General features: G+C 28.9%; 1 protein-coding gene across 6 annotated transcripts in view; it reads right to left on the reverse strand.

Annotated features, from left to right (window-relative positions):
- Window positions 1–17084, reverse strand: part of Prosap (SH3 and multiple ankyrin repeat domains prosap) — a 79234-nt gene that overhangs the window by 10005 nt on the left and 52145 nt on the right. For 4 of the 6 annotated variants that reach the window (XM_074253578.1, XM_074253575.1, XM_074253576.1 and 1 more), the window contains 5 exons: window positions 5791–5916; window positions 3835–4015; window positions 3429–3748; window positions 3072–3336; window positions 8–698 (listed from right to left, as the gene is read on the reverse strand). In XM_074253578.1, the coding sequence (XP_074109679.1) occupies window positions 8–698; window positions 3072–3336; window positions 3429–3748; window positions 3835–4015; window positions 5791–5916 (1583 nt within the window). The remainder of the gene's footprint in view (window positions 1–7; window positions 699–3071; window positions 3337–3428; window positions 3749–3834; window positions 4016–5790; window positions 5917–17084) is intronic. The other 2 variants (XM_074253579.1, XM_074253580.1) reach the window with 1 other exon arrangement.

Raw genomic sequence — 17084 nt, forward strand, 5'->3', positions numbered from 1 at the left:
TGCTTACCTCACACGAGGATCTCGTAAACTGGGAGTTTGATATTCGGACGGTAATCGATTTAAAGTATTTTGCAATTCATTATTATGATTATTAATATTATTACTAGTGTTGTTATTATTATTATTTCTATTTAAATTATGACCCTGTTGGTTTTGACAGTATGATTGTGGCGGCAGACGGACCATTGTGCTTACTAGTAGCTGTTCGGACGGTATTCTCTGGAGATTTCCGCATTCACCGGTACTATTACCACCACGTGGTTGTTCTATGGACGGCACTCGATTGAGACTACTGTGGTGTGACTCAGCACGCGATATCCCAGAATACTGATGTTCTTCAGACGATACTCTGCTCATCGATGCGCTCGAGTACTGTTGTTCTGCGGACGGTGTTCTTGCCATCAAACAATCATTCATATACTGTTCGCTGCCGGACGGAATTCTACTAGAAGATGACGATGAAGATGATGATGTTATACTAGAGCTGTAGTGCTCGTTCATAGGAAGTCTACTTAGTGTTCCAGATGAATACTGATCTACTGAAATGGTACGTGTTAGTGTACCACATGTAGAAGATTCATTTGAAGACGGTATCCTGGTCAAGGTCCCCAAATTACTTGCTGAACAGCTTGTCGTCATGCCGGCAAAAGCCACTGAACGTCTCTTTGGATTGTAGCTTGGTGGATCTTTAAGTGGCACTGCAAAATTTTTTTAGTTTTTTGTAAGGATAAGTAATCCTCTATTTTACTTAGCCTTACAACTGGGACTCTACAACTGTTCAACAAGGCTTAGAAATAATTCTTATTTGTCAAAAACTTTTATTTTTGCCCGTAAATTTTTTCCCGCAAATTTAAGTTTCTTTTTAGATAAAAATAGTGCAAAAATAAATCTCAAAGTTTGAATTTACTGCTATCTTGATTGTATTTTTTTTATAAACTTCTTTCCACTTCAAATTTTAAAAAGAAGATAGTTAATAAGAATTCGAAAAGTTCCTAATTTTTTTCGCAGATTGTAAAAAAGACTTTACCTCCTAAAGAAGGTGATAGAACCTCAATAAGTTCTTACTTTACAGACATATTTATCTGAAAAAAAAAAAAAAACTTTAAACTTCCATGTTAATTTTTTCAAACTTTTGGTAATTTTATCAAGATCTTTTTATCGTATTTTTTCAAATATTTTATGGTTTAAAAATTTTTCAAACCTAATTTTAATTTAAAAATTTCCGTATACATATCTCTATTTAAAAAATTTAATTTCAAGACAACTTTTTGTTTTTCTAAGCCTCGATATTTAGATCAGTTGTTTTTTTTTTTTCTTTTTTAATAATTAGCATCCTCACGCATCGTACGCATTATAAGTTACCATCAATAGTTATTACATTTTTTACAATACTCAACAATGGTTAAAGGTTTAAGTTGACTACGCAGACTCCAAAAACCTTCTCAAGTTATTATAAGCATTCATATTATTTATTACCATACACACGTACACACACTTACGTGGTAGTATGTGTAATACAAAATAAATATACGGAATTAAAGTAGGTATTTATTTTTAAGTATAATATGTCAGTTATCATTAGCACAATGACAATAATACTTAATTACTTAATTAGTGTTGTTTTTACAAAGCGGTGAAGCACACGCACACCCAGTCACAGTCTTGTACGCGGATTTATATCAACTTATTTTTTTCAAGATACATTGCTAGCAATACGGGGGCTATAGTAAGATAACGGGGGGATTTTTATCACCGTTGGTTTTTATTAGTTTACTCAAATACCTTTAACTTGGGATGTTAATATTTACATTTATTTGTTTGTGGATATTCTTATCTAATTCATAAAATTTTTTTCCCTTCATTCATTTTTTTATGCGGACAAATTCATTAAATAAAATATAATAAACTTGGTAAAATATTTTAATTTCATAAAATAAAACAAATTAAACAAAAGTAAAATAAATTAAAAATAAACAAAAAATTTTGATTTGAAAAATAAAAATTTGAAAGTTAATTTTTAAATAATAAAAATTTTTATTTTATATAATTTGAAAATAAATTAGATAAGAATAAATGATAAATGTCAAATATGCATTAATTTATTACTTGGAACGTAACATTAGAAATGGAAAAAGTCACTCAAATAAAAGCATTTAATGTATCAATAATATACAACAGCAACGTCACTATATCAACACTTTTTTCCGCATAGCGTATATTTAAATAATCTTAATTTGTTATTTTAATTTATTTATTTATTTATTTATTTTTTTTACTGTTTCATTCGTTTAAAATACCGAAGAAGCTCGATACAAGTATCGAGTTGTAACCCAACCATCACCACCAAAAGATTCCACATAGTTACTAGTGTAGCGGCATTTACTTCCTCGTGCTTTTTCACCGAAGATCGATTGATATCGATATAGACCACGATGCAAGCCATGATATTCCTTCCTTGCTTTACCCTCCGCGTCTTGGCGTCTCTAACCATTTTTTTAAAGATCACGATACAGGGGAAAGGGGACAGAGATACCCTCGAACTCTAACGAACATCTAACGAGTATGCTAAAAGCGTGCACGTGCTCTCATGCCCAAGCACTCAAATACATGCAACACATATATGTATATATATAGATATAAATATAAATTAAATACAAGTACATATATATATATATATATATATATATCTATATATTTACAGATTCACTCAGACGATTGATTCTTGCAAGTTTCCTCAAGTGTGTACGCGTATCTTCAGTATCTCAAGGGAGTCACGTCGTCGTATGTCAAAGTCAGTCTTTTACAGAGCTTCTCACCGAAGATCTTGGTTTAGTGTCCCGGTGAGAATATCCATCAACTTTACTACTATTCCTTTTATTTATTATTCATTTATTTTATACGTTATTTATTCATATATCATCAATTTAAAAAAAAAAAAATTATTTATGTTATTGCTCAGTCGGTTATTGAAGCTACGCTACTCTATTACATCTTTCATCTACTGGGGATAGAATTTAAACTAAAGTTAATTTGTACACATATAAAACAATTATTATTTCGTTTATACTCACCGACATCTTCAGGCTGATAAGTCTTGATGACTTCCGCAAGCTCCATGTTACCGGCAATCACGGCAACTTGGTAGGGGGTTTGATTCGCATAATTTAAACTGTCCTTTTGCGCGCCCCTGAAGAGCAACGTACGAATGCAAGATGCATCTGTGTTGTTAACCGCACACACGTGCAACGGTGTATTGCCTGACGCATTTCGTGCGTTCATATCTGCACCGTAGTACAGAAGATGATCCAGGTGTCGAACAAGATTATTTCGGCAAGCCTAAAATAAAACAGCAATCAAATCTGTAAGTATTTCACTTTTTTTTCTTGGATAATTATTTTTTTTAAGGTATGAGCAATAAAAATACAAACATGGTGAATTTCCTGCCATCCCTGAAGATCTTCGGCACCGATTGACGCGTGATCATGAAGTAACGCGTTACATATCATTTCATCGGCTTTATAAATAACACTATAATAAAGTGGTGTGAGACCTTTAGTATCTTTGTAATTTGGACTAGCACCGAGTTCTAGAAGAGTTTTTACAGCTTCTTTGTTGTTTCTTTCAACTGCACGGTGCATCGCTGTAAGACCTTCTTTCGTTCGGTAATCTAACAGTGCTCCACCGTTAACAAGAGCAATTATAACTTTAGTTGGCTTTTTCAAATTTGTCGCCAGAGTCAAAGGTGTTTCTGTAAGTGTATACAATTCAATTAATATTTAATTCATCATGATTTGATTTATAAAAATATTTAAATTTAATAGTCAAGAATTTTACCTCCAGTTTCAATGTCATGAAAATTTGGATCCAATCCCTTGTTACACATTTTAGAAATTTTTTCAACTTGACTATTAGTTACATACTCAATTAATCTCCGGTAATTTGACCGTGTGTGTAAGGCTTTTAATTGTTTTTCATCCAGATGCAAGGTCTTGTAAACTCGCCGCTTGTATTTGAGCTACAAATCATAAAGATAAATGATGTTAGATAACATTAAGCGGCAATTCTGATAAATTTATTCCGGTAACTAGTGTAAATATAATAACAATGATGGTAATAATAAAGGGGAGCAATTGGATGGATTTATTTTTGAGTAAGTGAGATTCACAAGGCGTGAGACCATTAACAGAGGTACAGCAACAGTGGTATCTAATAGTTAGTACTATTACTGTATGCCGTAGATCCTGTATCATATCAAGGACAATAGAAGACAATAAAGGAGAAACGATAATAGACACAGACAACGGTATAATAACAACCATTTGGTTTATTTCCTACTATATGCTGTCTAGAATAAGTGAATCTACGATTCATGGTTGTTGTTACATCGTTGCCCTATCGTATCGTTTCACTATCGCTTGTTCACTATCGGATCTCTCTTACTGTGCTAGCTGGAGACTGGAGATACACATTGAATCACCCTTGTGCAACTAGATCTCTAGAGAAGTAAAGGGTACTGCACGTTTCACGTTTAAAGACCACCGCTTCTTATTCTTGGTGGATTCTACATAACGGTGCGTGAGTAGAGTGCCTTCCATAAAATCGTTTCTCGTACTAACTACTGCTAAAACTTGTTACTTTTCTTTACCTTGTTTCTCTTACATTTAATACTCTACTCTTTGCTAAAGAAATACGGACACCGTTCGAGTTTGTAATCCTAACAATCTCATATAAATTTTGAATTTACTCAAATAATCAACATGCCTATAGTATCTAGTATTTAGTATCTAGTATCTTCGGAAAACTATATCCTCAATAAGATGATTAGTTTATGGAAATTAATCAAGACATCCTACGAGATAAAGTAACAGTAAGTACAAGTACATCCTAACCGGCTTTACTATCACAGATCTAAAAATAACTTACTGTACTGACATTAGACTTTATTTACTTTTTACTCTATATTGAGAATTGATGAAAAAAAAAAAAATGCAAATCATTATTATAAAAAGCTGAAAGTTTATAATGTAAATTATTTCTTGTTGATAAAATATGTTGACTGAATCATCTCAATATCGTTATGAGTGATATCGATTTATGGTTATCCGACATCTGAGAACCTCAGGTTAAGAAACTTGATCAAGTGTTTGATTATGTAAAGACCGTGAAGAAACTTCTCAAACTTGTTAATAATTTATCGGATCAACTCTCATTTTTAAGTTTTTTTTTTTTTTTTTTTTTACAAATAAGATAATTAGTTTAAAAAAGTCATTGATTTTCATTCAATTTTTGGAATTTTAATTTTTAATAAAGTGTCGGTTTTATAAGTACTTTAATTATATTATTAGATTTTAGTGTGTGAAAGCTGATGTTTAACATTTTGAAATTTTATGACTATTATTAAATTTTTAAAACGACGGTATTACGGTGTGATTAAATTATTGTTTTGTTGTATTAAAACCAGTTGGTATTATTTAAAAAATTAAAATATTCTTGAATAGCGTAAACTTGCATAGTACTGATGTACTTAGTATTCATATCGATACAATTTATTTTCTGTAAAGAATTTTCATTTTGTCATAAAAGAAGAGACGGGTTTTATTAATTTTAAAATATGTGAATTGAGGATTAAATTTTTTCATATCTTATCGGGATTATGCAAAAATTACGGGCTTCAGTAAATTTTTTTTCTATTTCTGAATAATATTATGCTTTTCCACGTGTGTGTTAGATTAGGTGTGTGTGTATGTTTTTTTTACTTGTATTAAGCAGATGAGAAAATTACTATTTTACCTCTAAGTGGCCGACTGGTCCATTGAAGGGATAATCTCCAAGACGACGTTCTTCATCCAAGAATTTTCCAGCTTTTCCATTTACAGGAGGACAAAAAAGACCGTAGTTGAAGCTCTCCTTTAATTCCTGTAAGTTTCCGTTTATTTATTATTTACGACTAATTTTATAATTATGCTCGTTTTTAATAACATGTATAAGAAGACTTGCATTCATAATTATTATTTTTTTTTTTTTTTTTTCAGTCAATGAAAACAACAGTAAATTATAAGATTGAGAAAAATTTTTAAATAAATATTCTAATGTAGATCTGGGCGAAATAAATTTTTATCCGCTCCGAGCTTGAAATTAGCGAATAATTTTGTAAAGAATTTTCTGAAAATGATAATTTGCATAAATTATTCTAAGCAATATTTCTTTAAAAGTATAAATATTTTGAGTCTATATATTATGTTCTGTTACAAGAGAACTCGTGCAACAGATGATGATTCTTGCCTGCGGCTCAGGCGTGATTCACGCTCGTTCTCCTGTAACTGCAGAACCCTATAGGCTAATTCTACAAACACTTTACACCATAATTTGCCATTTTTTTGACTTGTTACATAAAGGAATATTATATTATTAGCAGTAATAATTTGTCAACTAATCACACTTAGAATTTTTAGACCGTCAAGATAAAAATTAAATTACAAATGATGAGGAGAACTTTGAAAATTAAAACACAGAAAAAAAAAATTAATTTGAATCAAGAGAAAAAATTCTTAAACCAAGAAAATAATTTTGAAGAGTTTGATTGTCTTGGATCAAGACAAAAAATTCTTGAATCAAGTAAAATTTATTTAATCCAATAAAAATTTTTTAGTTTAAGAATTTTTTTACTCAAGATTTTTATCAAGAAGATAAAATTCTTTAAAATTATTTACTTGATTCAAGTAAATATTTTTTTCTGTGTAGTGTCTTGGATATTGATACCAAAGATGTGATATAATATCGAAGTATGAGCATCAGAGACCAGTTGAGTGTGTCTGATCGTAATAGATTTGCATTGGAGCCTTGAACGGGATTCAATCGAGAGTAAAAGACGACTTGCTCTACGTCAAAGGAGTATAAGCAGAGTGTAGAGTGCAGATACATAGTTCTATACTCTGCAGTGCAAAGTTAAAGGCCTTGTCTGAGTACTAGATGTGTATTATATACAAACGTGAATGCGTCGCACGTGCTAAGTCAAACGGACTTGTATTATCACCGCCGGTAAAAGAAAAGAAGAAATAGTCGTCGGGATGTAAAAATGTACAGACAGAAATGTCCATTAAATAAAAATAAGTGTGAGATAAATTTAAAATAAAATTTATAATTGAATTTTTTAATTTTTAAAATAAAAAGAATTGATTATTTAATAAAAATAATGCTTTTGTACGGATATATTTCGCATGTGGGAAGTAATGTGTAATCGCTGATGCGTAGTTGATAATCACGAAGCCAAATAAAAGTACAAACTAAAGTGCAAATAACGGAAAAACGATATGCGTTGCTGATGGGCTTCATTGTAATTCATAGCCGTTAAATTTGTAGATTCTTTAATTAATAAATTGCAATGCTAGTGACCGAAAGGTACCGGCAGACTTGAGGACACGTGCCTTCTGGCTCGAGTCAAAGGATGGTTATAAGTATAATAATTTTCCACCTTTCTGATCACGGAAATTCTTCAGACGTTTATTATTATATTTATTTCTTGAGAAGTATCCTTCATACAATTTAAAACGTCAAAGTCGAATCAGTAGTATCGATTTTATGTAATTATATACATTAAATTTGACATCGGTAACAACTATTTTATTTTTGTTTTAATTATTACCGAATTTTCAGTAAAAGAAGCAAAAATTTATTTTAAATTTGTGATTTTTTACAATTTCGTTTAAATGTCTGAATCATTATTGAATTAAAAAAAATTTTTTTACCTATTTTTAACATCAATTTATAATTTTTATTTATGATTCAATTTTTTTTTTTTTTTTTTTTTTTTTAAATTGATAGAAGATCGACTACTATATAAATAAAATTAATTACTAAGTATTATAAATATTAATAACGCTTAAATTACCACGAGAGCGTTCGACGCGTGGACTTATAGATTTAATTTTATTTTTGTCGTGATATAATATTCGAGATGAAAAGTAAAATTTATATTTTCTTCGAATAAAAATTCAAGAGCAGTGTATAAAATATAAATAACTCTTGATGTAAATGTTTATTATTCATCAACTCTATACGTTGGTAAATAACTTAAGATGAGCGCTTTAGCTGGCCGCTAAGCCTACAATTAAAGTTATTAACTATTCCATAGTTGAAAAAAAAAAAAAAAAAAAATCATCGTCGCTTATAAGCGTGACAAGATTTTTTTTGCGTGGTTATTATGTCTCTTATAAATTATTTATATGTTAAAATATATATTACAGGGTTAAAGATTAAGATTTATGATTTAGTATTGGATATAATAATGATGTTTGTAATTTTTTTTTATGATTTGAAATTATAAAGTTGTTAAAAAATTTACTTCAGAGGGCTTTCTATGTAATTTTCTTTGATCATTGGATTCTTTGGCACATCCATAGAACCCGGAAATTGTAATTAAATGTAAATACATATATATGGGATATTAACTCTCTACAGAGAGGCCTTTAGGGTTTAGGGAAAGGGGTACACTTGATTAATTATTGCCGTTTTGATCCTTTCTATTGATCTTTATCAAACGAAAAACTTACACCTCGCTGGCTTGTCAGTTGATTTATTGTAATTTGTATATGTATAGTTTTATTTTACAAATTAAACTCAATGATAAAGTAAAAAATCAACACAAAGTCTATTCAATTAAATAAAAACCAAATTGGTGGTTACTGGTTACATACAAAAAAAAGTTGCTGTTGGTAATTAATACTGGGAAAAAATAACCACTCATGCGTAAAGAGTTATTAATTTTTAGAGACTTGAATCTGCAAAATATTCAAAATAAATATGCACGAGAGGTCGCGGTTGAATGTGGGAATAAATTGCAAGCGCAATATTTTATCACATTTATTATTGTTTCGCACGATTGTGACTTTAATGAAATATATATGTAAATCAATAAAAATAAAAAAAAAAAAATAACAAACAATATTGAATATTAAAAAAGTCAATTGTTTTATCAGCGAATTTTTAAATGAATAGAGGACACTCATGAGATAAATCTCAATGATTCGTTACATTTTCATTAAAAAATAATTAAACTTTAATCCCTTAACATACATTGTAGATTACAAACGTTATTTAATCATGATAAATATCACCTTTGACACCAATTTTATAATTTAAAACTACATTGGTAATTAAATTTGATACATGATAACGAAGTTTATTGTCAGTAAAATTAAATGTACAATTAAAAAAAAAAAAAAAACTTGATTACTCAATTGATTCATAAAATTATATTTTGCACATAAATGAATTTAAAAGTAATTGATCTGTATATAGATATAAATATATAAAGCACCGACCGATTAATTTTATTTTCACTCTTTAACTGTATGCTCTTGATTTATATTATGTAAATATCTTTTCTTTTGTTACTCTTTTCGCCCAGCAGTGTTTTACATTTTTTAGTCCCGTTTTTTTTTTTTTATTTTTTATTTTATCGGTCTTATTTACGATGAGCATGTCGATAAAAATATATACGCACATGTAAGAAGACGTGGATTGAAAGCAAAATTTATCTGTACTCAATTTTGAAAGAGAAAGTCTCGAAAGTTGGCGAATTAAATTTTCCTCTGAACAATGTGTCATAAATTTTGTTTATCATTGATTAACGGCGATTTTAAAATAATTCCGTAAGACATAAAATAGAGGTACATATTTTCAATCATAAATATATACTGATAATGATAAAACAATTGTGAAAAATCTTGAGGTATTAGAATTTTTCTTCATTAGTCTACACAATGTAATTTTATTAAAATATTTTATAAAAAAAAAAATAATTTTGTTTTTTCACGCTTGGACCAAAACATTTAGTCTCATACATCACCAAAATTAAAACGCAATTATAATGTATGATGTGATTGAAGTTATTTTTTTTTTCATCCAAATATTTATATCTTATCAATTTTATTATTATTATTCAATTTTTTAACGTTAGTGAGAGTATAACTTAATTTATATATTATATACGGCTAGTAAAACATTGACGTTTGATACGTCTAGCTATGGCGCATAACACTTTCTGACGATCATGTATGGCAGAATAATGACCGAAACGTGTCTCAATCAGAACTTTATGGGGTGTAATTGCGGCTTTGAAAATAATAAGAAGAATAAAGCGATAATATAATGGTTATATATAGCACAACATCACTTGTGATTTTATAATTTTAAGGCAAGTGTTCTTTAACTTTAAATGTACAATATAAAGTCGACTTCATAAATTAAACAGACAGTTATTAATATGCCGAGTCAATTTATTGCCTACAATTACTTAATATATTAATTAACTTGATAAATTTATAAAAACAAACATTTTATCAAAAAATTATCGGCAAAAGAGACCGACAAGACAGAATTAACTCGTATTAGATATCAGAATGAAAATATGATTGGTAAAAATTAAAATTTTCTACTATATAAAGCAATAAATATTTTTTTAATTAAAGTTTAATGAAAATATTTTAAAAGTATTTCCTGTTGCTGATCGATAAAAATAATTTTAGTATATGCGTTAAGTAAGAAACGTCATAGTAAACAACATAGTAAATGAGAACTAATCAGTGTAAGTCAGTCATGTTGGACATGGCGGATGGAGAGGATCTCGCTCGTTTTCTCAGTAATTTTGATCACCGGATCAACGATTAGTTCTGTCTAGAAGTTTCTTGATCCTTTCTTCAAGTATCCCTACATGCTATGTAATCGTTTAAATAATGATGATAATAATAAAAAATAAAAAATACAAGTGAATGAATGTACTGGTATACTGCATATATATGAACGTAACCACATAAGTGCAAAGCAAATACATACAGATATATACAATGCAGAGAGAGTCAACAAGTAGTCGATTGGCTTCTCTGGTTCTTCTCTAATCTAGAATATATACGTGCATTTGGACTTAATAATGCAAATTGAAGACTAAAAAATTTACAGAAGGCATTGCTCAATGCAGTAGCTCAACATTACAATCTGTTTAAAGTGAGACTTTGAGATTATACGTTTACTACCTTGATATTTCAGTTCATTTATGTTTCTCATACATATGTGGTAGTATGTATACCTTATTCATATGTATATTATATATAAGTGAGTTTAATATTAAACACGACAAGTATGCAGATAAGTTAACTACTTGGACCTTTGCGATTCAAGTTTCTTGCTGTATAACTTAGGTCACATGATAATGACCTTATTACGAGAATTTTTATCATTTTTTTATTCACAATTGATCACCGTATTTTATTTCACCTGTCATATCATTTTGTTTATAAAAGTATCGAATATCTTTTGTACACGAAAAGAAAATTGCGCTTAAAATTACGATATTAACATCGTTAAATTTCAAATAGTACAATGAAAAAAAAAATTATTTTATCCGAAAAAATATTTTCTTTTAAATTTTGCTCTTATTTCAAGTTATTTAGTTGCAATTAAAAAAATTAAATTTTTTGAAAGAAGAAAGTGTACTTTTTAATTTTTTATCAACTAACTTTACAAAAAAAAAATAATAACTAAGAAAATAAATGATAATAATAATAATAATAATAATAATAAAAAAAAAAAAAAAATAGAATTGTTAAAGTTTTTGACGCTTCATCATGTAACAAAGAATTTTCAGGAACATGTGATTACCTTCACGGCGAGCGGACAAAAGAAAAGAATCCAAGTTTAACGGCCGAAGGGGCTGTACAGAAAATTGGCGAGTAATTTATAAAGATTAGGTCCAGGCTCGATTGTATCGAAAACATGCGACATTTAAGATGAGATGTAACAACACGAAAATATAAAATAAATAAATAAAATATTAATATACGCGTTATATAGAATATAACATGTAGTGACGGGTGGTATAAGATACGAGTATTATATAGATGTAAATTATTGAAGCATAAGAGGGTTCGATATATACAGGATGATAGTGTTACACGTGGAATATCGGTGGATTATGCCTCTCGGGCAAACAAATTTAATGTCACTTTCGATTAATTCCTAACCCAGTTTGCGACGTTGTCCCCGAAGGAGGAAGCTTGCAGTTGCTCTCAATTTCCGGTGGAAAATTTGGCGGAGAGCTGATGCTACACGTCGTTTAAATTTGCCATGAGTAAATTTGTTACTTTAACGATTTATGTATCATCTCCCTCGTCATTTTATTCAATGGCTATTTAATATTAATCTATCACTATTCAACATTTTAATTAGTTAACTCAATAAGAATAATAATAATAATGATAATAAGAGATAAAAAAAATCAATTGCATGATTTAAAGTAAATAATGAGGATAACTTAATGAAAAGAGTAAAATGTGTAAAACTGAGGGAGTATTATCATTGAGTTTTCTCTTTGAAATATTCAGCCCTTTGTTCTCTTTACTTTAACTTCGATAAATCAATCGGTGGAATTGAGCCGTCGAGACGGATGTGCGAGGACTCCCGTCCAGTCGAAGCATAAGCAACAAAGTCAATTTCTGGGGATCGAATGGATCGTCAGCGAGGGGAATAAAGAGAAGATGAGAGAACATAAACGAACGAGATAGCAGTACCTTCACGTACAGGCTTTAATCGAGGTATTAATTCGCGTTCCAGATACGGAAATTATTCTATAACCCAACTATCTCCATGTCTCGACTCTCCATTTCGTCGCGGCAATTTTCATCATCTCAATGATGTTCTAATCATTACTAATTAATTGTCATCGTCAGACAATATTATTTGAAACAACTTGCAGAACTGGATTTTTTTTTTTTTTTTTTTTTTTTTAATATTCAATCGATAAAATTCATCCTGATAAATTATATTTAACAGTTAATTCTATGAAGCTTCTGATATGAAATAATTTCATGTGGTGGTACACTTTATGGTAGAAATAAATTATTATAATTGTTTGTAATTAAATTGAAAGATGAAATATTTAAATGTTATTTCATTATTATTATTTATTGAATTTAAATTAAAATTTAACGGACCATATATCCTATAAAAATGTCAAATAAAGTATTGTAAAAAGATTTATAATGATAATTTAAAATTAAATCAAATTAATTGCCGAATAAATTTATTAATGAAATATCCGTCTATTACAATAATAACAAATGTAATACCAGTTGTTGACTAACGGGAAAAAAAAAAAAAAAAAAAAAAAAAAAAAAGTCAAATTGATATATAACATGACACTGGTCCAATTTCACTTATATCATATTTTAATTATTAAAAGCAATTACTTCTCTGCGGTAATAAAAAAATAATTACTCTACTCTCGTTGTCAAACTATAGAACATTAAAGATAAGTCATTTGAGTTTATACCAGTGGGGGACTGATTGTATGTGTACATACATATGTATAAATGCGTCTACGTGGTGGTTGATCAGATGCAAATGAAATTGATAAAATGAAAAATAAAAAATTCCGTTCTGTAGACGGTTGCCAAATCAGCAATTGAACGCAAGGCATTAAATTGTCGATACCCGCGTAGGTGCATATCGAATATTTTAGACTGTCAAGAATAGAAAATCGATATTATTAATTTGAATTTTCACCCTTCAGCAAGTAAAAGGTACTCTGTCTGTCTGTCGGTCTGTGTATTATACTATACAGTATAAAATACTTATATCTATATCTATATACATGAATACGGTATTACGATTCAGCAAAAAGATTTGTCGACAAAAGTAGTTGGTAGAAGTGGAAAATGGGAGAGCTCGCGTTAAGTAAATTCTATAAATTTCATTTGAGATATTAAATTTTGACATTTTAAGTGGAAATATATTATTTATAAATTAAAAATGAGCGCGATTGTAAAGTTTTATTCATTCAATAATTTCAAGAGATTGAAACATTTTAATCCGTACTTCTTATATTAAATATAAGTGATATTTTTTCATTAATAAAATACGAAAAACAAATAAAATAAATTCTCTTTATGCACTTGAAAGGGAGCTCTTTTTATTTTCTACCACTTTTTCATCTACGATTTTTTAACGAATTGTTAAAATACAATATCACAGTCAGTTTTTACAATTTTAATGGATATTTATGATGGTGTTTACATCGAACCTGATTTAACAGTATTTTTGTATTTTTTTGACACACTGTGTACTTGATTTCACATTAAAGAAATAAGTTTCAATTATTGTTTTAAAAATATTGGTTTAAAGTAAAGAATACTTTATTAAAAAAATGGAAAAATCCCACAAAGTCTCAAGACACGGATAATATAGAGCACAAAACTTTTTTTACAGAACTGAATAGCTTCTTTGAAAAGTTTTTAGAACAAGAAAATCCATTAGTCTTAAATAATCCAGCTTGTTGATAGAAGGTTAAGACATAAATCAGTCGATAAAAAGCAAAATGACGGAAATCTAACTGCATGTTTAATTAATGAGAAGGTGTACGGTGAGTTAAGTGTCATGAATCATTATGACATTTTGAATGAATAGCTTCACTCTTAAGTTACATCATTACACTATGGTTTCTTATGATGATGATGATAATGATAATGATGATACTTTATTCTTAGATCCTGTACCGTTGAAGGTCAATGTCAATGATGTCATCTTCAGTTATTAATCCAACTGGTGGACTATTGTTTAGAACTATGTTCTAAAAATTTCCGTTCAATTGTTTGTAGCGTGTGTTATCCTTTAAGGAGCATTTAAAATTTTTTGAGGCTTTGAAATTATAAATGTAGCCCTCCTTGAGCGAAGCAAATTATTTATTGAGCTAATAAATATGTAATTTACTGTTAAAAAAATGTATAATAGAATAAAGATGATAAAGAACTTGAAATTATGATATGATGATAGTAATAATTAATAATGATGATGAGGTTTAATAACACTTAATCTAATTTACGGGATGACTTGGTTAAAGTTTTTTAGACCCCCGAGAAGAATCTCTGTACTCGGTGTAGCAAAATAATAACAATGTAGACTAATAGAGACTCGGCCTTTCATTATTTTAGCATTAAAAAGCACCAAGATGGATACTTGTGCCCAGATTGCTTGAAATCAATAATTCTTTTGATTATATCATACATGAAAACATCTGGTTTATATTATGTTGCCCCATATTTTTTCCTTTTACATCAAATTTGAAGTATGGAGTCCGAATATTTGTAATTCAATGCATAATTCATGTCATCTTCAGTTTTTTACAACAAAGATTATTACCATTAATCAGTTAAATTATTTAATTACTATTCATGACAGAGCGTGTTTATGTTCTTTGTTGTGTAATCTTCCTTCATACTTCTTATATTATGTTTTATGCTCAAAAGACATATTTATATGTTCCTCGAAAGGTATCAAGTATAAGTGTACAGTTTACTTATTAATTAGTTGCACGATAATCGAATAACTATTTTTTAAGTGTTAATTAATAGTGTAAATAACTTTGTACGCATAAATAAGTCGTTTAGAACTTGGAATAAATTTTTGTAAAAACATGTTATGAAATATTTTGAAAAAAATTTTGGATATTAATTTTTACAATGGAGGTTTGGATTTTATGTATTTTGTCAACTTTTTTTCCACGTATTGGCATTCAAAAATTTATTTAAAATTGGAAAAATTAATTTTTCAAATAAAAATTGACATTTATTGAGCTAAAAGCAAATTTTAAATCTTTAAAATTTCTGTTCAAAATTATTATTAATAATCCATTAAGAAAATTTCAATAATTAAAAATTATTGTGTAATAAAAAAAATACTGAGACTATTTTTAAAATGTAGATTTATAATATCGATACTAAAAATGATGATATATGCTTATAATCTGATAAATATTACAGTAACTCATTTTTGAAAGAAAAATAGTTAAATTATTATTTTGAAAGGGGTTATATAATTTAATTAATACATTATAATGAAAAATGTTATTTCATTCTGCGATATAATAGCTGTCTTAGATTCGTAAAAAACAATTCCATATCTATTGTATTGAGATAAAATGTGAGTAAAAAGGCATAGGTACAAGTATAGGCATAGATAGATAGAGAAGAAAAAGATTACAAACAACCAACGATTGGATAGAGGCAAATTGCCTTTGAGAAGAAAAATAAAAAGAAGAAGAAGGTAGACGACCGGCGACCGAAGACCAGCTACCGATGACCGACAACCAACAGTTGGATGTTGGATGTAAGAGGCAAATTGCCTGATGTCAGATCAAGATTTACAAATTTACTTAACAACTTCAATTATTATAGATTTTACATTGATATCATTATATTTTTGTTTGCAATTTAAAAAATAATCTATGGAAAAATTTTTTATAAAATAAAAAAAAAATTGTTATTTGAACTGTGTTGCATACTGACCTAAAAACTCAGTAAATGTATCATAAAAAACAATAATAAAATATTGTCAAAAAATTTCCACAAAGACTCGATAAAATTTATGCGTTGTAAGTATATAGATCATGAAGAACAATTACCTGAGAGATCTTTTAGTACACCTTACTGACCTGGTCTAAACGTCGGAATACGTTTGGTAGAAAAAAACGAAGGCAATATGACCAAGCAAAAAGGTAATATAACCTTGTGTTTAAAAGCTTTAATGCAAATCACTCTGGCACACACGCTTGCGAAATTACATTGTTGCTTTTGAATATGTATTTCCTCTACATCACAATCTACTGTAGAAACAGGTAAGGCATAAACAACTTCGACTGTTATGGTTACCTACATACCTCACACGGTGTGTTTATGATGAGCATCTGAATATGGCGCAAGTAATGTGCACAAACGCAGTAAAAATATTTTATGCAATACTCCAGAAACATTTGCGTTTTAAATTATTAGATTATTTTTTTCTTTTAAACTTTATGGCACCGGATTTTTCTTCAGTTTATGGCCACCAGTCTATTATAATCACGTTTTTTTTTTTTTAAACTTTAATAAAAAACGTTTCTTTAAAAAATAATGTCATACTGATCCATTACACTCAACTGACTACACCTTTTCATTAAATAAACATCCAGTTACATTTCCGTCGTTTTGCTTTTCCATCAACCTATTTTGTATCTTAAGCTTTCATCAACAAGCTATAGCCTCGGTTGTTCAAGACAG

Source organism: Cotesia typhae, unplaced genomic scaffold (assembly GCF_013202065.1).
Source record: "Cotesia typhae breed Kobodo isofemale line unplaced genomic scaffold, CoteBio_Ctyphae scaffold_13, whole genome shotgun sequence".
In the NCBI taxonomy this organism is placed as follows: Eukaryota; Metazoa; Arthropoda; class Insecta; order Hymenoptera; family Braconidae; genus Cotesia; species Cotesia typhae.